This window comes from Schistocerca cancellata, chromosome 2, assembly GCF_023864275.1.
Source record: "Schistocerca cancellata isolate TAMUIC-IGC-003103 chromosome 2, iqSchCanc2.1, whole genome shotgun sequence".
In the NCBI taxonomy this organism is placed as follows: Eukaryota; Metazoa; Arthropoda; class Insecta; order Orthoptera; family Acrididae; genus Schistocerca; species Schistocerca cancellata.
This window is the reverse complement of record NC_064627.1, coordinates 416,592,207-416,615,951: the sequence shown is the minus strand read 5'-3', so window position 1 is coordinate 416,615,951 and position 23,745 is coordinate 416,592,207. Positions and strand designations below refer to the sequence as shown.

The 23,745-nt window shown below is 45.7% G+C and overlaps 1 protein-coding gene across 1 annotated transcript in view; it reads right to left on the bottom strand.

Moving 5' to 3' along the window:
- Nucleotides 1-23,745, bottom strand: part of LOC126154468 (uncharacterized) — a 34,438-nt gene that overhangs the window by 8,100 nt on the left and 2,593 nt on the right. The window contains exons 2-3 of the mRNA XM_049916137.1: nucleotides 20,648-21,146; nucleotides 5,208-5,469 (exon numbers count right to left, since the gene is read on the bottom strand). Coding sequence (XP_049772094.1) covers nucleotides 5,208-5,469; nucleotides 20,648-21,146 — 761 coding nt within the window. The remainder of the gene's footprint in view (nucleotides 1-5,207; nucleotides 5,470-20,647; nucleotides 21,147-23,745) is intronic.

Genomic DNA, 23,745 nt, shown 5'->3' with positions numbered 1-23,745 from the left:
CTTATTAATTGTTCGGTAATTTTCACATCTGTCAACACCTGCTTTCTTTGGGATTGGAATTATAATATTCTTCTTGAAGTGTGAGGGTATTTCGCCTGTTTCATACATCTTGCTCACCAGATGGTAGAGTTTTGTCAGGACTGGCTCTCCCAGGGCCGTCAGTAGTTCCAATGGAATGTTGTCTACTCCGGGGTCCTTGTTTCGACTCAGGTCTTTCAGTGCTCTGTCAAACTCTTCACGCAGTATCTTATCTCCCATTTCGTCTTCATCTACATCCTCTTCCATTTCCATAATATTGTCTTCAAGTACATCGCCCTTGTATAGACCCTCTATATACTCCTTCCACCTTTCTGCTTTCCCTTCTTTGCTTAGAACTCGGTTTCCATCTGAGCTCTTGATGTTCATACAAGTGGTTCTCTTATCTCCAAAGGTCTCTTACATTCATAAGACTCATCAAAATCTGTGATTAACAGGTCTGGTGGTCCTCTTGTTAGTAACATGTTACTAAATAGCGAGCCATCTAAAGCCGCGTTCACACATGCAACTAAAATGACGGCACAGGTAGTGGCATAATCCAGCGGCACTACAGTCGCATGTGTTAACACCCAGCTTTTCTGTAGCGTTACTCAAGAGGCACCATTTTTGTCACACCACAAAGAGTCAACTCGGTTGTACTTCGAGACGTAACTAGCCTTCCCCCACTACTTAATAACATTATTTGACTGCTCCCTGGTGGCTGTACTTCGAAATACCAGCATTCTGTAGCTGTTATCGTGAAATAATTGCTGCTATACTCCATTCGCTTTCAGAGTGTTTTCGTTTATACTCAGTAAAAAAAGTCTGCAGGCACACTTTCGCAGTTTCTGGAACTACAAGAACAACTTACATTACTGTTAAATTTTCGTTTTCATTCAGTAAAAAAAGTCGAAACAGTGGTCTGCAGAGACATTTTCGCAGCTTCTGGAACTACAAGAATAACCTGTCATTACTGTGAAATTTTCTGTAGCAGCAAGTGCGTGTGTGTGTGTATAAGCAAATGAATGACATATCCCTCAATCTTGGAAGGTTTTTGGATGGATAAATAAATAAACTTAATATGTACCATATCCAAACAAGCGATTTTTGCAAACCTCATAGTCTGAAAAACCAAGCATTGTATAAATTGTAGATTGTATGCAGAAAATAGCCGCCAATTGCGATGTGGCTGCTGCGAAACTAAAAATTACAGCTATCCTTTTCGAATGGCTTCATTAACGGATACAATAAAATTATTTACTTGCCAGCTGTTAGTTGGTTTGCCATTGCAGATAGCATTTTCGACGCCTGGAATTATTTAATTTATAATGCTTGTCTTCCGCCATTTTATTGCTATGTCAAATCTATTTTCGTATCCAACATCTGCGTTTCGTTGTCCTTGTTATAACTCTTTTCACAGTTCTAACGCCATAACATACAATATAACGTTGATATCCGCTCATGTGATATAAATTGTAGCCATACTGAAAACTGTGAAACAAGGTAGAGGTAGTATTTGTTGCGCTCTGTGTGAACGGTAACTCACGGTGCAACTACAGCATGCAACGAGCTATGGCGTCACTGTAGTTGCATGTGTGAACCCGGCTTTGTTGGGGAATAACAGATTTTCACACCATCTGTTTGCGACTTATAGATAACTATTGACTGTGCTGCCCTCTGCACTAGGTGTGTGTGTGTGTGTGTGTGTGTGTGTGTGTGTGTGTGTGTGTAATGGACGCTGTGAACAAATATGTGAACTGAGTTGAAATTACTGTGTTGAATTCTTTTGATTGTCGGTGGACACAGAGACGTTATCACATTATCCATGGTGGTGTAGGCACCATTCTCACGTTGCTCAAAACGATATCAAAAGAACCCAGTGACATGTGTCCTATTCGTTCAAGGTCAGCTGTAAGAAGGTTCCATCCACATCACACACAAATCCTGTCGGAAGTTTGCGGAGTCTTGCAATATTGTATGTCCGCCAGTAAATCAGGTTCTGTTTAGAGGGTGTCAGTCAAAGATGGAGAGTTGTGTTATAAGGCACTGAACACGATCCTGTATTTAATGCTTCCACTCATGCTTTTCTTGACTATGATGCGTGGCAGGTATAATATGTTTTCAACTGCCTAGTCCTCAGGTGCAACTACTACCTGATCTCTCTCATTGTTGTTTGAATGGTCTCATTATAAATGAGCTTCAGTTCTTCATTCCGTTGCAACTTGTTTTGTAAGGAATGAACACGTACTTCGGCAGTGGTGGGGTTGCTAGAGAAAAGTATATCCTACTACCAAGGCAGGCGTACAAGCCTTCCACTGTTCTCCGTGTGGTATAACTCTCAGTACTTTTGCGAGACAGAGTAGTATACGAGTATCAATTCTCGCTCTTGATCCTCTGTTATTCAACTCGTCTTCAAGTCCCATAACGGCACACTGACTTATCGGTCATCTCATTGGAGCTACTCTGACGAAGTTGACGGTCGTCTTGTTAACTGTAGTACCATTTCTGTCTCCACAAAGAGTGTACCCTGAAGTTGTGGGAAGAAGAACCAGTGACGTTGATACTTTAATTGCTTGCTCTACGGCCACAGTTTTTCAGTAGTAATCAGCTCCAGTCAGGACTTCTATACGTAGATCTTCAGTGTCTCCTCTCGGATGTGCTACCCATATACCCTCCCTTAAGTCCCTATCTCCCACATGTCGTGGTACTGTCAGTGGATGTGATTATCTGTTGCTGCTTTCGAAAGCTGTAACTGATATGTGGGTGCTGGAGTATCTCATCATATCAAAATGAACCTTCCTCCATGAGGAGGTTAAAGAGTTGGATAACTCAAATGTCGTTACCTACCGATTTTAGTTCCCAGTGACATTGAGTTGGAGAGATTAGGTCAGTAAATGGTGGAGAAAACTTGATTGACTCCATGTGTCTAAGACGGCACGTATTAGTTTAGTCTTACTGGTTGGTCTTCTGATACTCACGTGATCAGGTTGTAGATATGTGAAGTTGAAAGCCGTCGTTTCAATCTTGTTCACTGCTCTGAGCTGGCTACTACAGACGGAATGTTGTGCTCATTCTTACACGTCGCACAGGACGCCTTTCCCCATTCGTAACACTTATTTGTGTTGTGGTTACGTCCAAGGCATAAGAAGCAGCGGGTCATTTTCTTCATAGTAGCTGCCCTTGTCTGTAAGTTCGCACCATGAGTGTAATGTCATCAGTATTTCATGTTCATTACCTTCATGTATGCGTGATCTTGAAATCTGTTTAAGTCAGTTTAACCTGAGGCAATTTTCTGTTTGTGATTTTTTTTCAGTTCTGAAGACTGTAATGCACTTTTTGCGATCAAGACAATTACAAGCTTTTGCAAAATTTTTAAAAATAGTTTAGATTAATTGTTTCATCTAGATACCGGCACTGGTGTATACTAAAGCCACAGAAGGAACACAGAGATGCGGCCTGCTGCCTGGATTGCACATATACAATTATAACATATAATTTCTGGACCGCACCTGCTTACTCGTTTCGGTGGCTATTGTATATGGCAGTGAATGAAGTTTCCTCCAGTCTGGAGGTAATGGACTGAGTGTTTCCCTAATCCCCCTAAACGGGTAGACGGCGGAGCATACGAGGCCGTCTCCAGGGCGAGTGATGTCAGTATGACAGCTGGTAGTTTCCAACGTTGCTGGAAACTACACTACAGGCCATTAAAATTGCTACACCAAGAAGAAATGCAGATGATAAACGGGTATTCATTGGACAATTATATTACACTACAACTGACATGTGATTACATTTTCACGCAATTTGGGTGCATACAGCCTGAGAAATCAGTACCCAGAACAATCACCTCTGGCCGTAATAACAGCTTTGATACGCCTGGGCATTGAGTCAAACAGAGCTTGGATGGCGTGTTCAGGTACAGTTGCCCATGCAGCTTCAACACGATACCACAGTTCATCAAGAGTAGTGACTGGCGTATTGTGACGAGCCAGTTGCTCGGACACCATTGACCAGATGTTTCCAATTGGTGAGAGATCTAGAGAATGTGCTGGCCAGGGCAGCAGTCGAACATTTCCTGTATCCAAAAAGGCCCGTACAGGACCTGCAACATGCGGTCGTGCATTATCCTCCTGAAATGTAGGGTTTCGCAGGGATCGAATGAAGGGTAGAGCCACGGGTCGTAACACATCTGAAATGTAACGTCCACTGTTCAAAGTGCTGTCAATGCGAACAAGAGGTGACCGAGACGTGTAACCAATGGTACCCCATACCGTCACGCCGGGTGATACGCCAGTATGGCGATAACGAATACACGCTTCCAATGTGCGTTCACCGCGATGTCGCCAAACACGGATGCGACCATCATGATGCTGTAAACAGAAGCTGGATTCATCCGAAATAATGACGTTTTGCCATTCATGCACCCAGGTTCGTCGTTGAGAATACACTCGCGATAGGCTACAATTCGACCTTTATCAAAGTATGAAACGTGATGCTAGGCATTTCTCCTCCTTACACGAGGCATCACAACAACGTTTCAGCAGGTAACGCCGGTCAACTGCTGTTTGTGTATGAGAAATCGGTTGGAAACTTTCCTCATGTCAGAACGTTGTAGGTGTCGCCACCGGCGCCAGCCTTGTGTGAATGCTCTGAGAAGCTAATCATTTGCATATCGCAGCATCTTCTTTCTGTCGGTTAAATTTCGCGTCTGTAGCACGTCATCTTCGTGGTGTAGCAATTTTAATGGCCAGTAGTGTAGTAAGATAGCTGCAGGATTCTTAGTTAATGACCTTTGATCTGTCAAATACAGCCATTTTCACGAGCAAAATCGAGGCTGGCGGACCTTATTTATATTGATTTGGTAATGTGTCAGTGCAGACAATTAATCCGGGTCCGCCAGTAAACTTTTCCCATTAATTCAAGGAGCAGTACGTAACATAATTTGGTTTGCGCGGTGCACACCGCCAAGAGATCATGGATCCAGAACGCGGCCGGAGTGTTATTTCACGTGTGACTCCACGGAAGCTCCGAAAACTGTACGAATGGAACATTCACAGTGATCGTTGCTTTGAAACACAATGTGCCCTTGCGTTCATTCATCACTGCACGCATACTTCTCGTAAGAATACCTTTACCTTAGAACTGTACCTCGACATGTACTACAAAAAGGTGTATAATTTGAGAAAACTTACCTATCTCGAGAGACGATGAAGCCAGCTGGTCGATGGAAGTGATCTTGGGCTCTTGCGGCGGGTTGTAGATGACGTCGAACAGGGAGGAGGTGTAGGTGGGGCTGAGCACCGCGGGCACCAGCAGCCATGGCGACAGCGACAGCTCGGTGGCGGTGTGCGCCCAGCACCGTCTCACCACGATGCCGCTGAACAGGTGCAGCGCATGCGCGGCGCACGTCCTCCAGCCATAGCGGGGCCCGCCGCGCCGCAACCACACCTCCACCTGTCGCGGTCGCCGGCATCGTCACCGATCTGCAGCTTTACCTCGTCACAACAGCTGCTCTAGCATTACATCACAACCACAGATATTGGAAAAATCAACAACTGTAGGTAACCAAAGCACATAGACGATTTCAGTCTACGTACGATACACTATCTGATCAAACGTATCCAGTCATCCTTATGTAGTGTGTAATTGACCACTAGATGCCACGAGATGTGGACTTGCCAATATACAGGGTGAAAAGTATTTAAACCGACAAACTCTGAAAGGTTGTAGGGGACATCAAAACACAAAATTTTCCCTAATGTCATTTCTTCCTACGAGGATTATTTAAACCGGTGGAGGCCGTATTACGCTCTTCAGTTGTTAGAGGCCGTATCACGACCTTCAGTTGTTAGAGGGCGTATTACGCTCTTCAGTTGTAGGCAACTGCTGTTCAGCAGTGTAGTAGTGCATTGTCTCTGTTTACTAATGGAGCGATACACATGGGGTGAGTACACTGATATGATTGGTGCATACTACGTAGCGCACCACAACGGACGAGCTGCACAGCGGGTTTATCAACAACAATATCCCAATCGCCGTATCCCGTATCATACGACCTTTGCTGCTGTGTACCAACGTCTGCATGAGACCGGGTCATTTAGCAGACTACCTGGACAGGGACGCCGTCGCGCGTTAAGAACGCTGCAATTTGAAGAAGATGTCTCGCAGCATGTGGAGCGGGATCCTTCAATCAGCACTCGTGCAAGTTCACGTAACATGGGGACGAATCAGACGAATGTAAGAACAGTGCTTCGAGAGCAATTGTTACATCCATTTCACATACAGCGTGTCCACAACCTGGAACCAGTTGATTATCCACCCAGAGCACAGTTTTCGCAGTGGTACCTGGAACAGGGTGAAATACATCCTACATTTCCATCCTCTGTGTTGTTTACCGATGAAGCAACGTTCGGGCGTGATGGAGTCTTCAACATGCACAATTCGCATGTTTGGAGTGAGGATAACCCACATGCCACAGTTACTAGGGCTCATCAAGTGCAGCTCTTCGTTAATGCGTGGGTCGGTGTTTTTGGGGACTGTTTAATTGGGCCGTATCTGCTACCTAGGCCATTAAATGGCAGGCACTATTACCATTTTCTCGCCGGAGCATTGCCAGAACTGCTGCAAGACGTCACGCTCCCTACAAGACAACGCATGTAGTTCCAACATGACGGGGTGCCGGCACATTTCAGTCGTCGTGTGCGTCGATTCCTGGACCGGCGGTTCCCAGAAAAGTGGATTGGCAGAGATGGTCCTGTACCATGGTCTGCTCGATCCCCAGATATGTTCCCTCTGGACTTTTTTGTGTGGGGAGAGATGCGCAACATTGTTTACGTGATTCCTGTTGCATCAGAAGAGGATCTGGTTGCCCCGATAGTAGCAACAGCAGGAACAATTCAGGATACTCCTGGGGTTTTTGCCCGTGTTAGACAGAACATGATCCGACGGTATAACCTTTGTTTACGTGTCAGTGGAGGCATTTTTGAAAATCTAGTGTAACTGAAATTGGGTTGTGTTAATGTGTTGTGTCTTGCTCACAAAAAAAAGAATGTAAAAGTGTTTGTTGGTTTAATTAATTTGCCGCCAGAGAAATCTTCCTCTACCGGTTTAAACGCCGGCCGGGGTGGCCAAGCGGTTAAAGGCGCTACTGTCTGGAACCGCGCGACCGCTACGGTCACAGGTTCGAATCCTGCCTTGGGCATGAATGTGTGTGATGTCCTTAGGTTAGTTAGGTTTAAGTAGTTCTAAGTTCTAGGGGTCTGATGACCTTAGAAGTTAAGTCCCATAGTGCTCAGAGCCATTTTTTTTGCACCGGTTTAAATACTCCTCATAGGAGAAAATGACATTAGGGAAAAATATTTGTTTTGATGTCCCCTACAACCTCCCAGGGTTTGTCGGTTTTAATAATTTTCACCATGTATATCACGAGGTGGGGAGGATTCTGTTCCAACAGTAGAGTTGGAGTCCTGACAGTGTTTACTTCCGAGCACGTGCGCGTTGTTCGTTATGGTCACGAGTGTTTCTCAGGGTTGTTTAGTCGTAGTGTCTGAGTCGACGTTAATTGTTCGTTCGCTTCTAAGGCAATACTGTTTTTTACGTATGCGTCCCGTTGTCCTGAGTAATTATAGAGCGACAGCTTTAGTGTAGTTTGTCTGCCAGCGCCCTGCCTACGTCAGTCGGGCCGAGACAAAGTATGAATAGGGCCAAGGACAGGAATCCTCAGCTAGGCATTTCTTCCGCCGCCCCTTTGCGCGGAAAGATGACACCACATGCTCGGCGGCCGTCCCGGCGAGCTGCTGTAAGCGCCGATACCGACACCACCCAACGGGCTAAGGACCGAGTGCTTCGTGCCTCCCACCACAAATCTCTAATAACCACTGACAGTGATACCGATTCACATGAACCCTGTGCACAGCCTCGCGTGAAGGACCGATCTTCCTCTTCATCATCCGACGATTCCCATGGCCGCCTGGTGATAGACCTCTCACCCAGTGACGGTCAAGCCATGTCGGCCCCCATCATTGATACAACTCAGCGCCACGTGGATGCCCCGACATGTGCTGTTTCATCTAAACCTTCTCGTCAGCCCAAAGGGCCTTCTGGGGATTCCGACCCTGTGCCTCCCCATGGCGAAAATGTACATGGTCTTCCACTCGCACCCATCGCAGTGACCATGATTCGGATTCAGATGCCTCCAAAGCTGGAGTAGCCGCACCTGTTCGTGCCATGGACCAGGACATGGTTCCCCTTCCCGCCCCCACTTCTAGGAATCCACCGCCACCCGCACCAAAGAAGGAGAAGATACCTCCTACCGTGGTTTACAATCCCATGAGCTACATTAATCTGAATACTGAACTGCAGCGCCTTATCGTGGGCCAACTGCGGGCATTTTACCAGGAAGACTACGTCAAGTATCTGTTTGACACAAAGGGCGATTATCTCCACGTCCACAACTTTGTGAAGTCAAGGGCTATGGACTGCTACACTCATCAGATTTCTGGAGACAGAAGAACAAATATTGTCATCAAAGAACTTCCCTGCCAAGTTACAGAAGCAGACGTTAGGGATGAATTACTCTGTCTCAAGTTCCTGGACCCTTTGGTCCATCAATATAATAAGAGGGATGCTGAGAACTGGAAATTAATCCCTATGCCCACCCATGTTGTCTCCCTTAGAAGGAGAAAGGACGTCGAAGACATTTACCAAATCAGGTATCTACTGTGCACCAAGGTGCAACATTTGAAGGCCACAATGGCTCCTACATGGTGTCAACGTTTGTGACACACCAGCAATTACTGCTCACTGCTTTTTCAGTGTGTCAAGTGTGCAGGCTCACATGCATCAGAGGACTGCAAACTCCACATGTCCCCGCTGTTTGAGCACCTCCCATGATCCCCTACATCTGGCTTCCCGTAAGGGTTTCCTTATGTACCAGAGGGCTATGAAGTCTTCCTGCCCTACAAGAAGGAAACCATCCTACCATTGACGCTCAGGCACCTCATGCATCTGCGACACAGGAGGTCCCTCTGGCTATATCCCCTACGACCACATTTGCTGCTGCAGCTCAGTCTCCTCCTGCTCATCTGTCTTCTGTTATGAATGCCAACGCCTACCAAACTGAAAGAGTGTCTGCAGCCACCTCACACCCACATGTTGAAATGCTACATGCCTCCATTTCAGGACCTACACTAGCCACTGCACACACTCCTGCCCGCCACAGGGTCAAGCAGCCCACTTTGTATATTGCCTAACTGGTGGAGACAGATGCTTCTTTGTGGGATGACATGAGAGAGATCCTCCAGCTCATCTCTCTGTTCAAGGAGTCCCATATCAGGGCTGTCATTTGCGAAACAGCTCAAAAAGTCCATCAGACAGAGGACAGGCTTACCAAGGTCATCGCCCTTGTTGATGGGCTCAGCCAGATTTTGTTATAAGGCGAATCGCCCACCGCACAACCATCAAGCCCCAATATATATCTAGTTGTCTTTATTTTTAATGCTAATGGCAATAAAGGTATGAAGACTGAACTGAACACCTTCCTCTACAACCACCATGTGTAATATATGTCAGGCTATGGTGGTCACTGTTTCTACCCACCTTGGTGCTATTACTTTTGCCATGGCGTATTTGAGCCCTAACGTAGCACTTCTTGAAGTGGACATCCATACCATGACATCATTTGACAAACTCATTATTGGGGCCGATCTCAATGCCAAACATCCTCCTGGCATTGTCACTTTGCTAATCCCAAGGGCAGACTCCTCCTTGACTTGGAAGATCCTCTGGCGCTGTTGGTCTATGGCCCACACACTCCCGCCCATATACCAGTCCATTCTAACTGCCAGCCAGACGTTCTGTATGTGGCTATTTTCAAAAACGTTGCAGTGCAGCTTTCATTGGAAACAATCTATGAACTGGCCTCTGACCACGACCCCGTGCTCCTGCACCTTAACGACGTTGCTCTATCTTTAGACATCCATTCTACCTTGATAATCACAGATTGAGACAAATTCTCCAGGATCATCAGCAACACCACTCGGCAACATCTCGACCTGACAATGCCTGCCGATCTGGTTAGTCCTGTTGATTACCTAACCACAAAAATCCAGAAGGCGATGAAGACCTCTACTTCCACTGTCCCAAGGGCTTTAGCTCCAGGGATGATTTGCCTCCCCTATTGCATGAACTCAAAATCCAGAACAACCACAACCACAGGCAGTGGAAGCAGTTTTGTGATCCCCAGGATAAGCATCACATGAAGCGTCTCCAGCGTGAATTCTGCCACTGCCTCGTCGATTGAAAAACAGAAGAATGGGAGGACAATATGTCCACCTTTCTCCTCCAACATAAATCTGAATGGACTGTTGTCCAAGCCCTATGGTGCTCTGCAGTGAAGACCAACTATCCCATCTGCACAGTGGATGGCTTAACTTATGATGCCCTCTGTGTGGTAGAAACACTAGCTGATACATTTGATGCCTATATCGAATTGCTCATCCAGGAGCTAATGCCTGATGAACTCCAGGATGAATGCGATGTTCTGGCAACTGTTGCTGCTTTCAGACAAGAACCACCTCTGACTGCCCCTCATCTTACGTCCCTGGTGGAAATCCAAAGGATCCTTCAGCAGAAGTGTGGGCAGTCGGCTCCAGGTTAGGACGGCATCTTAAGCTAACACCTCTGCTGGCTCCCACGCAAGCAATTGGTCTTATTTACTAGCATCCTGAACCACTGTCTCACAACTGGCCTTTTACCCCCCACAGTAGAAAGCAGGCCAGACTGGTTTCCATCCCCAAGCCCTCGAAGTATCCTATGGTCCCTACTAACAACAGACCCATTAGCCTTTGGAATAACATGGCAAAGGTTCTAGAATCTTTGATCCTCCACCGCATTTTTCAGCCTCTGCTGGTGGCTGGGACAATCCATCTGGAACAGTTGGGATTCGTTTCCCACCTGTCAGCTTAACTCCAAGTTCTTAAGATCACAGAATATGTCACAAGGGCTTGAAATCCGCTACGTCGAATCCTGCTTTTCCTGGACCTGCAAAACGCGTATGACAAGATTTGGCAGGACAAATTGCAAGGAAAACGCTGAAGCTTACGTCACATGCTGATGGGTATCTCTCAAGGCTCTGTGTTGTCTCCCGTCCTCTTAAACATTTATGTTAATGGTATGCCAGTCACCCCACACTGCCACCTGGTGCAATACGCCGATGGCACGGCGTTCTATACGATCGCCTGCAACACGGACCCGCTCACTGCTCATCTGCAGAGGCAGGTGGACGCGACAGTTAGCTGGTGTCGTTCAAACACGATCTCTTTTAGGCAACACTCGGACGAATGTGGTTAAAGTTTTAAAGCTCTGTGCCCTGTCAAATGTTTTTACAAAGATTTTAGGGAGAGGATTTTAATTTGCTCACTGTGTGACAAGCTCGCCCATATTTTATGTAAGTGGCCAGCCAATAACAATTTCCTGTGACATTTTTGTTGCTATGTTTCCCCTTTCCTTAGGCTTTACTTTCTTATGTAGCATTTTCCTTCTTTTCCTGCTTTCTTTGAGTGTGTGCTTTTCTTAGGTCTGTCCACATTCGTTCCTTTTAATGTGTGTCAGGGCGCTGATGACCTCGATGTTGAGCGCCCATAAGCCCCAACACACCACCACCACCACATTGCCCTCGGTGCCGCCAAAACTACGGCGGTCTACTGCACTAAACGGCGTCCAATCCTCATCCATAATATCTCTATTGCAAGCGTCCAGGTCCCATGCTCCCCTGATACCAAATATCTAGTTGTTTGGACAGATAAAAAATTGCTCTTCCATCGACATACAGAATACGTCACCCGAAAAGGACAGCAACTAATAAAAGGGTGGTATCCAACGTTCAACAGCAGGGAACTGAACCTACAAACCAAGCTCCGACTGTACCAGATGGTAGTACACCCTTCCCTCACCTATGGCTCCACTGCGTAGGCCACGATTAGTGTGTCTCAGCTGCAGACCCTCCAGCGCTTGCAGAATAAGATCATCGGTGGTGTCTGCGTGCCCCTCCCATCATGAGGGTAGCTACCCTCGACAAGGAAACGGACATGGTCACTCTGAAGACGTCCATTCGAGAGAAGGCCAAGTACCTCTATGACAAAGTGAATGCCCTGCGCGGCATGGTCGCTGGCTTACAAAACATTGGCATCACAACTTCCCAGCACAAGCAACGCTACCCTGGTCCTCTCACAATCCTTGAGGAATCAGATTCCGAACATGGCTAACGATAGCCCTGTTACAGCCAGTAATGAAGTGTCAGTGTCGAAATGACCACTCGATATACGTCGACCATAATAAACCACCAATTTCGCTACCTAATGCAGGTGTGTTACTTATTGCCTGCAACTTGAACTTCCACTGTCGGAGAATGGTATGGAACTTCAGGTCCCACCACCACACCTTCAACGTGCTCTCCGATGATGTCTTTGGAATGACATCAATGTAGGATAGAACAATTTTATACCTTCCACCAAGACAGTACGACCGTTATCCATCGGTGACGCTGTATTTCAATCTAAGACAAAAGAAAAGGATTCTGCTGTCAGTAACGGAGCATTAACAGCAAGATGGTTCGAACTTGGACTATTCATTGGATGTCACCTACGTAACAGTCCGTCAGGGACATTTCAGCCAATCTAAAGCTGACCAACTTGAATGTTGCAAATATGCTTGTGAAGTGGAAAAGCAAACGAACAACCACATCTAAACCAAATCCAGGTAGACCTTATGTACTGATTTACGGGGCTGTCATGCATTGCGGAGAGTGGTTACATAAAAAATGCATGCAATCAGAGGAACGGGACACTCATGAATTCCAGTTAGCACAATGAATGTGCATGTGGAGTTGAAAAGAATATGGGACAATGGTCGAACGGCTCCAAGCTACACACTTTTGTTGTCAGTGCTACGCAAAACTTCAGTTGGTATAAGGAGCGACACCTAGTCAGTGGATGAGAAGTAGTGAACGATTTGGAGTGATGAATCACGCTATACCCTGTGAGATTCCGATGGAAGTGTCTGGGTTTCGCCAATGCCTGGAGACCGTTACCTGCCATCATATGTATTAAAATACGGAGGAGCTCGTGTATGGTGTTGGGCTGCGAAAAGATATGAACACATTTTACGACATTTTGCACTGTCTGCAGTAGAGAAACAGTGCGTATACGATGATTATTTGTATCAGCATAACAATTCATCCTGTCATAAAAAAATGTCTGTGAGGAAATAGTGTGGGTGCAATAACATTTCTGAAATGGACTGCCCAGTGTTCCAACCTGGACCCAGTGGAACCCCTTAGGACGTAGACTTCACTGCAGACTCAGAGTCCATCATAATCACCTCTTCCGGTTTCGGCTCTTCAGGAAGAATGGGCTGCCATTCGTGCACAGACGTTTGGACACCCGACTGAAAATGTGACCAGCACAGTACAAGCGGCCATAAATGCAAAGGCGACACACGATCAAATAGTGGTTGATTACGACGCTTTATCGATTCAGACTGTCGCCTAGAATACATTCTTTAAGTACTTGAGGAAATACAGCAACGGACAGAAATGGTTTTTTGTGCAGGTCAGCTGCAATGATGAAAATGTATTCGATAGAAACGTTGAACTGACGAAGGTATTAAACTGTTAGGTCAACTGAAGAAAAAAATGTTCAAATGTGTGTGAAATCTTATGGGACTTTAACTGCTAAGGTCATCAGTCTCTAAGCTTACACACTACTTAACCTAAATTATCCTAAGGATAAACAGGCACCCCCATGCCCGAGGGAGGACTCGGACCTCCTCGTCCGCAGCTCGTGGTTGTGCGGTAGCGTTCTCGCTTCCCGCGCCCGGGTTCCTGGGTTCGATTCCCGGCGGGGTCAGGGATTTTCTCTGCCTCGTGATGACTGGGTGTTGTGTGATGTCCTTAGGTTAGTTAGGTTTAAGTAGTTCTAGGGGACTGATGACCATAGATGTTAAGTCCCATAGTGCTCAGAGCTATCTGAACCATTTTTTTTTTCGAACCTCCGCCGGGACCAGACGCACAGTCCATGACTGCAGCGCCTGAGACCGCTCGGCTAATCAATAAAGCTATAGAAAATGTGGTTGGTTGCAATATTTCTTCAAGTAATTTAATCCACAGCTACGGGGCTCGACCACCATTACCAAGCACAAATTAATGTACGATCTTTGAAATTCTAAAGGACATCATCATTATCAGAAGTCGATGTGCTCAGTGCTGAGCATCGTGACCCCACAAACCAAGCATCTCTATCTCTGGTGGTTACCACCGTCACATAGGGCCTACTGAAGTAGACTGAAGATCTTCTTGATTTCATCTATCGACCTGGTCGCTGTTATCCCTTTTTATCTCGTGCCCTCGATCTTTCCTTCCTTGATTCTTTTATCTACATTATCTCTATCTGTTCTTACAATAAGGCCAAAGAGCTGCAGAATTTTTTGGCTGCTACAAGAGTAAAGGGCACTGGAGGTAAGGGGTTGCTGATTTTTACTTGTGGGGCAAATTTGACGGTCGCGTCTTTTCAGATAATCCCCACACACTGGAGGAGATGAAGTGGAGAACTGAAAACGCTATTGTCGTTATCCGACATGCAGAGCTGTTAGGCATCTCTCATTGTTGTTGTGCGCTTCAGTTTGAAGACTGGTCTCCATCCCCACCACTCCATTTCCCACCAACACTGAAGTAACGATTCATTGATGTCTCAAAATGTGTCCTATCAACTGATCCTTTCTTTTAGTCAAGTTTTGCTATAAATTTCTTTTCTCGCCAATTCTGTACATTATCTCGTCACTAGTTACGCGATCTACCCATATTACCTTCAGCATTCTCACATTTCAAAAGCTTCTATTCTCTTCTTGTCTGGACTGCATAACGCCCATGTTTCACTTACGTACAAGGTTTCACTTCAGACAAATGCCTTCAGAAAAGATTTCTTAACGCTTAAATTTATATTCGAGGTTAACGAATTTCTCTTCTTCAGAAATGCTTTGCTTACCATTGCCAAGCTGCATTTTATATCCTCTCTACTTCGGCCACCATCAGTTATTCTGATGCTCAAATAGCAAAAACATCATCTACTTTAAGTGTCTCATTTCCTAATCTCATACCCTCAGCAGCACCTGATTTAATTCGACTAGATTTCGTTACCTTTGTTTTTCTTTTGTTGATGTTTATCGTACAACATCCATCCAAGACACTGACCGCTCCGTTCAGCTGCACTTCCAAGTCTTTTGCTGTCTCTGACGGAATTACAATGACGTCGGTAAACCTCAAAATTTTTATTTCTTCTCTCTGAGCTTTAATCCTGCTAGAAATTTTTCTTTGGCTTGATTTATTGCTTGCTCACTGTACAGACTGAATAACATCAGGGTTCAGCTACAGCCCTGTCTCTCTCTCTCTTCTCAACCACAGCTTCCCTTTAACTCCCCTCGACTCTTATAACTGCTGTCTGGTTTTTGTAGAAGTTGTAAGTAATTCTTCGCTGCCTTAATTTTATCCCTGGTACCTTCAGAAATCTAAAGGATGTATTCCAATTAGCATGGTCCAAATCTTTCTGTAACGTATGCTATAAACGTAGCTTACAGTTTCTTAACATATATCCTGAGAGAAGTCGTAGAGTCAGCATTGCCTCAATTGTTGATACATTTTTCCTTCGGAAACCAAACGGATGTTCCCCTCGGTCGTCTTCTGCCAGTTTACCCATTATTTTGTAAATAATTCGTGCCAATGTTTTCCACCCATGACTTATTAAATCGATAGGTCTGTAATATTCAAGCTTGTCAGCACCTGCATCTTTTGGAAAAGTATTATTAGATTCTTCTTACAGTCTGAGGCTATTTCTCCTGTCCCATACATCTTGCACACCAGATGGAATAGTTCAGTCATGGCTGGCTGTCCAAGGATATCAGCAGTTTTGGGGAAATGCCGTCTACTCCGAGGGTCTTGTTTTAGCTTAGGTGTTTCAGTGCTCTGTAAAAATTCTTCTCGCAGTATCGTATCTCCCATCCTGTCTTCGTCTACGTCCTCGTCCTTGTCTATAATATTTACTTTCAAATTAATTTCCTCTGTATAGTCTCTCGATATATTCCTTCCAGTTTTCAAGTTTTTCGTCTTTGCTTAAAACTGGTTTTCCATCCGAGCACTTAATAGTCGTTCAGCTGCTTCTCTTCTGTCGAACGGGTATTTTAATTTTCCCCTAGTTATACATACTTCTATAAACTTACATTGGTCCTCTAGCCACTCCTTCTTCGCCATTTTGCACTTCTTGTCAATCACATTTTTTTTACGTTTGTGTTCCCTTTTGTCTACTTAACTGTAGTACCTCACATCTTACACCCCCACATAATTGTTCAATTATACTTTTCCGGTGATGATTCTTCCATTTCAGTAAAGTACTCAGTTGAGTATTTCTATTGTAGCAGAAACACTGATACTTCATTAGACAGAGATTTTATACGATGTGTATTACGTCACCATTAAGCCACTTTTATACTACCGAGTTCCCTGTCGACAGAGATTTTGTAAAGTTTTGAGTGTGAAAAGACAGCTGGAAGTTTCCACCAGGCTGGGGCTCGATCCGGGGTTCCCTACTTTGGGCGAGGAGTCATCTTAACCGTCGTGATATCGGAGCGCGTCTCCAAACCTGACTGCAATTTTTATTGTCACTGATCTTGCCACCTATGATTTTGCAGAAGTGAAAATAGAGATTCTTTCGCGGGATGTGTGAAATTAGCACCACTGGAGGGACGCTTTTATTGGATGCAAATTCCAAGCCATGTTAAACAGCTTGGCAAAAAAGTGTAAAGCACCCAGAATCAATGCGCAGATATCAATGTTATTTCGTACACATATACACCATCGGCGGGTATGTAAACGATTAGAGTTGCATTTCCCTGTGACAGGTAGAACTGCCACCGGAGTGAGTTACAGGTGTTCGCGTTTATTATTGTTACCAGGGATGGTGGGGTTTATAAGCGGTGTGGACAGCTTCAGGTGTTATCACTGCGAATGACATAGAGCGCTGTGTACTTTTGTGAGGCAGCAATATCTCCACCGGACAGAGCTTGAAAGAGGACTCATGGTAGATCTTCATAAGACTGGCTTGTCGAATCGTTCAATATCAAGAATTGTGTGGTATATCAGATGTGTCAGTGGCCAGATATTGGACTGCGAGGGGAACTTGAGTGCGGGAATACTAGTCTTCAAGATTTCAGTCGATAAGGTCTAACCACCACAAGGGAGAAAATCCGTATTGTGCACCAAGCACATAGTAATGCCTCCAATGTGCTTCCGACACCCGGAAACAAGTAATGGACTCTTTGTAACATTTTATGTTATCCTGCAGCGCGACACAAATGGCTGCGTTTTGAGTGTTGCCGTGACCGGGAAGTACGGACTGCTGCTGAACGGTACCGCATTGTGTTCAGCAATGAATCGCTGGCCTGCACTATGAGGGACGTAACTGTCAATGAGTATGCCGGCGACTGTTCTTCCAATGTTTTGGAGAGGAGAGCGATGGCGTCATGGCGTCGAGAACCATCGTGCACGACTTCAGGTCACGGCTAGCAGTGATTGAAGGAACCCAGATGGCATAACGGTATGTACAGGCCACAAAGTGTCCTCACATGTTACATCCCATGCGATAGTATCATGGTGCCATTTTTCAACAGGCTGTTGCATGTCCGCATCCTGCACGTGTCTCTATGAAATATCTACATTACGCTGAAGTCCTGCTGTGGCCAGCAAGATCCCCAAATCTACGTACGACAGAACAAGTGTGGGATGAGCTCAGAGGTCAATTCCATTCTAGAATCCAAGGACCAGATAAAACAGTTCTGGGCCAGCTTGCCTAAGGAGAGGATACAATGACTTTATGACGGCCTTCGAAATACAATCAGTGCATTCATTGGGACCTAGGGACGTGTAACGTCAATACATATGGGAGCTCATACTGCCAAGTTATTTGTATATTTGACTCAATTCTGAAATCATTGAAATTACATCCTCTTCACCTATAAAGTCTTATTTTGTTCTATCGTTCCCTTCTGGGTGCCTCACTTTAGGACAGGTAGTATATTTGGTAAAATAATGAAAATATATTTTGCATTTCAGAAATACATTCTAAGACAAAAAAGGACGTACTACGGAGGAATTATCCGAGCGGGACGTAAACCGGTAGATGTGATTTACATGTAAAGGAAAATAATTGATGGCCATTTCAGAAAATTTGGATGATTTATTCGCGAGAAAGGCCTTCACAAATTGAGCAAGTCAGGAACATGTTGGTCCGCTTCTGGTCCTTGTGTAACCAGTCATCCGGCTTGGTATTGACTGATAGAGTTCTTGGATGTCCTCCTGAGGGATATCGTGGAAAATTCTGTCCAACTGGCTCGTTAGATTGTCAAAAATTTTATCTCATTGCAGGACCGTGCCCATAATGCTCCAATTGGGGAGATATCCGCCAACCTTACTCGCCAATGTAGAGTTTGGTAAGCACGAAGACAAGCAGTAGAAACTCTCGCCATGTGCAGGTGGACGTTATCTTGCTGAAATTGCTTGCCAAGAAGGGAAACAAAACGGGACGTAGAATATCGTCCCTGTGCCGCTGTGCTACAGTGGTGCCGTGGATGGCAACCAAGAAGGTCGTGCTATGAAAAGAAACAGCAGCCCAGACCACACTCCTTGGTGCAGGACGAAATGGCGTTCGGGAGTCAGGGTGGTATCCACCGCTGTCCAGAGTTTCTCCAGATACTTCTTCGCTGGTCATTGGGACTCAAGTAATTCCAGGGCGAAGATGTGTCTGGAGACCCCTTGGACAGCATCTACATCTACATCTACATTTATACTCCACAAGCCACTCAATGGGGTGTGGCGGAGGGCACTTTACGTGCCACTGTCATTACCCCCCTTGCCTGTTCCAGTAGCGTATGGTTCGCGGGAAGAACGACTGCCGGAAAGCCTCCGTGCGCGCTCAAATCTCTCTAATTTTACGTTGTTGATCTCCTCGGGAGGTATAAGTAGGGGGAAGCAATATATTCGATACCTCATCCAGAAACGCACCCTCTCGAAACCTGGACAGCAAGCTACACCGCGACGCAGAGCACCTTTCTTGCAGAGTCTGCCACTTGAGTTTGCTAAACATCTCCGTAACGCTATCACGCTTACCAAATATTCCTGTGACGAAACGCGCCGCTCTTCTTTGGATCTTCCCTGTCTCCTCCGTCAACCCGACCTGGTACTGATCCCACACTGATGAGCAATACTCAAGTAGAGGTCGAACGAGTGTTTTGTAAGCCACCTCCTTTGTTGATTGACTACATTTTCTAAGGACTCTTCCAATGATTCCCAACCCGGTACCCGCCTTACCAACAATTAATTTTATACGATCATTACACTTCGAATCGTTCCGCACGCATACTCCCCAGATATTTTACAGAAGTAAGTGCAACCAGTGTTTGTACAATAAAGGATCCTTCTTTCTATCTATTCGCAATACATTACATTTGTTTATGTTAAGGGTCAGTTGCCACTCCCTGCACAAAGTGCCTATCCGCTGCAGATCTTCCTCCATTTCGCTGCAATTTTCTAATGCTGCAACTTCTCTGTATACTACAGCATCATCCGCGAAAAGCCGCATGGAACTTCCGACACTATCTACTAGGTCAACCTAACTGTTGGCCCGACAACCAAGAGTGACGATATGGGATGCCATTTCTTTTCATAGTAGGACCCCTTTGGTTGTCATCCGCGGCACCATTACAGCATATTGGTACATCGACAATATTCTACGCCCCATTTTGTTGTCCTTCGTGGCATCCATACAAGGATTACCATTGAGGCTCTCCGGATCTCTCCCCCAGTGGGAACGTTTGCAGTATTATAGGCAGGGTCCTCTAACCATCTCGGGTTTTTGGCAATCTAACACGCCAGCTGGGCAGTATGTGGCACGATATCCCTCAGAAGGTGGATCAACACGTTATTGACTTGCTCAATTTGTGAAGCTCTTTCTCTTGAACAAATCATCCATTTTTTCTGAAATTTATTTTCCTGTACATGTACGTTACATCTAGCAATTTACGTCCCTTTAGATAATTCATTTGTGGTGCGTCGATTTTTTTGCCTTCGAGTGGATATTAATCCGCACTGAATGAGATTTTCACTCTGCAGCGGAGTGTGCGCTGATATGAAACTTCCTGGCAGATTAAAACTGTGTGCCGGATCGAGACTCGAACTCGGGACCTTTGCCTTTCGCGGGCAAGTGCTCTACCAACTGAGCTACCCAAGCAAGACTCACGCCCCGTCCTCACAGCTTTACTTCTGCCAGCACTTTCCCGCGAAAGGCAAAGGTCCCGAGTTCGAGTCTCGGTCCGGCACACAGTTTTAATCTGCCAGGAAGTTTGATTAATCCGCACTGTTCTGAACTTTTGCGTTCAAAGAATGACAATTTATGCAGTGGCCAGTCACCGCCAACCAGGTAAGGGAGTGAAACTAATGAAGATAAAAAAAATTTATCATTGTGCTGATAACTGGGGGAAGTTGGTTCAGTTCACACGTTGTTCACGCCAGTGTTAGGCAGAGACGCGTCCTGACCTTGTACAGCACAGCGGCCAGCGGCAGCAGCGCGGCGACCACGACGGCGACGGAGGTGATGCCCATCGGCGGCCACGAGCTGGTGGCCCGCGCGGGCATCGGCAGGTACCAGTAGGCGGCGTCGTGGAAGTGCGGGTGCAGCCAGTCGAAGTAGGGCGCGCGCTCGCCCATGAGCCAGAAGCCGCCGGCCAGCACGTCGGCGTCGCCGCGCTGCACGTTGCCCAGGCAGCCCGTCCAGCGGCCGTCCGCCTGCAGGTCGCCCCACGCGTCCTCGCCCGCGGGCGGCGCCACCGTGCGGATGGTCGCGCCCAGACACGACGCCAACGTCTGCAAAAACCGCGCCTCCAGCCCGTCGTCCGACGGGTCCGCGGGCGACTCCGTCATGAGGAACGGAGGCCACAGGAACGTCGACACCACGATCGGACAGCCACCCATGTCTTGCGGCAGCTTCTCCGCGAACAGATCTACACCCGACTGAAATCCTTCTGGAGGGACCCACCTGCACAGTTGGTCGGCACCTGTTGCTTTTCGTGTTGCTTTATGCCGCATTCTTTTACACTAACGAAGTAAATGGTTCAAATGGCTCTAAGCACTATAGGACTTAACATCTGAGGTCATCAGTCCCCTAGACTTAGAACTACTTAAACTTAATTAACCTAAACACATCACACACATCCATGCCCATGGAAGGATTCGAACCTGCGACCGTAGCAGCCTCATGGTCCCGGACTGAAGCGCCTAGAACCGCTCGGCCACAGCGGGCGGCACCAACGAAATAATTCCCTTCATGTCCACATTCAGCTCTCCTCAAATGGTTATTCCTTGAGTGAAGAAAATCAGATTTTTACAAAGGTGGCATTCGTGGAAGGTAAGTGCAGAGAAAGTCGAATAGTTCTTTGACTGACCCAGACGTCCTTGTGAAGTCAATGGAAAGTTTCGCACCTCCTCAAGAAAAGTCTTACCGGGTGATTAAAAAGTCAGTATAAACTTAATAAACAGGTATGCCTTTTCATATTTAAAGGGCACAAATGTAAATTTTGTCAGTACTACTTTTCATTATGGTCTATGTATTGTTTTTAAGCTGTAGACAATCTGCGAGTGTATTTATGTTTTTCCCATTTTTGCTGCAGATCTCATGATGGTCATTAAAGACCGAAACAGGTAATCTGTTAACAAAAATAAGTTTGTGACCATAGACGTAAATTAAAGGAAACTTAATAAATCTAAAGCGAGGTGGAAACCTCTAAATGGTGTACTATTTTTCCCCTAGCAGTTTAATGTATCAGCATGGTCCTCTGTTGATTCTACAATGAAATCCAAATTGCCTCTTTTGAACTTTCTCATTGACAGATGAGAATAACGAAATAACCCCCCTAACGCATTGTTCCCTGGCCTTACTATTTCGCTCTGACAATTTCTGCTTGCAGTGCAAAAGGTCTTTTTGTTTGGCTGAAGGCCGGGATTTCCTAATCCACCTAAATGAGTAGTGGAGGGAGCAAACTAGGCTGTCCTTAATGGGGTGGAATTTCCCCAGTAACGGCCGGTTTTTTCCAACTCGTTGCAAAAAAAATTCTGTAAGTGCTGTCAAGGACATCACATTACATAAGGTCTGTAAGCAGAAGCAGGAAATGGCCAATGAGAAAGCCTACATTAGGCTCCTGATTCTGATTGGCTGAAAGACGTTTATGTTAAATAATTTCTTGGTGTTTTGAGAAGCTCGCGTAAATCGAGGAATCGACCAGCAGCCCTCGTGGGGCTCAAGCGGCAAGTCGTGTGCACTCCGGCGCGGAGTTTGTGTTTTATAGTGGCCATTTTGAAAGTCGAGAATTAGTGATCCACTGCGATCACCGGGATTACATTTCTGGTACGGTAGGCTCACAAACTATATGAAGGTGCGTTCTCTTCTGTGCGCATCGAATTCTGCTTAGATACTACCCTGTTTTTCTCAGCGAGTCTTGTAAACAGGTGAACATGGACTTACTCGGTCAAACGAAGCCTCAGAGCAGAGCTAGGAGCCATCAGCCAGCTGGAGATGGTGTTGGGTAAAAGTTACGTTCTTGGATAGGGTTAATGCATATTTAATCGCAGTGTTTTTAAGTGAAATTTTCCTTGTTGACTTTGAACTATGTTTCTTTTTATGGTTATGGCAAATATCAACGCCAATTATTAGTAGCCAGTACGGCGGCTGATCAACAAACACTGAGATTGAATTTTTTCCTGTAGTTTTTGAGATAGTTTCCTGTGTGTATAATTAATATTTAAAAAGAGCAGGTTATTGTTTGTAGTGTTGATAGGTAGCAGAACTCCCGTGTTGGGAGGTTGGTAGTAATGCTCTCTTTTATAAATACTCTTTGAATTTCGCACCCCAAACAGTGGAGGAGACGCCAGAGGAGCAGTACGGTGCAATAAAATTCTGTGCTTATTTAAACCACATAGCCACCGAAACTTACGAAAAGCTTCAGTAAGCGTTCGGCGAAGGTGCACCACCTCCTGAAACTATGTTTAGGTGGTTCAAGGCGTTCAAAGAAAGCCATCTTGTCTGTGTTAAGCGAAATGGGGCTGGTGTTTTGGTTTCTGCTGAGACTGAATTCAACACCAACACAGTTGCTTTGATTGTCAATGAGGACTGACGGATATAATTACGTACTCTCAGTGAAGTGTTGAGAATTTCATATGGCCATGTCTTTGCGATTATTAATGTTCACCTCCATATAAGTCGCGTTTGTGCCAGTTGGGTGCCACGACTGTTGACTACCCAACAAAAGGTTGTGCGAATAAAGACAAGCCGTGAGGTACTGCATCTTTGCTGTTGGAGGGGATGCGTTTCTGAAATCGATTCTCACCGGTGATGAGTTTACATCATTATGATTCTGAAGGAAGCGAGCCATCACAGTGTGGTAACGCGAGTTTTTCCAACTCCAGAAAGGGCAAAACTTGCTCCATCTGCAGGAAAAGTGACGATCACCACAATTTTTAACTGTCATGGTATGTTTTACCAGCATGTTGTTCCCCCTCAAACTAATGTTAACAGCAACATATTACACGTCAGCATTGCCTAGATTCAGAAAGCACATTGCAAGGAAACGATCAGAACTTTC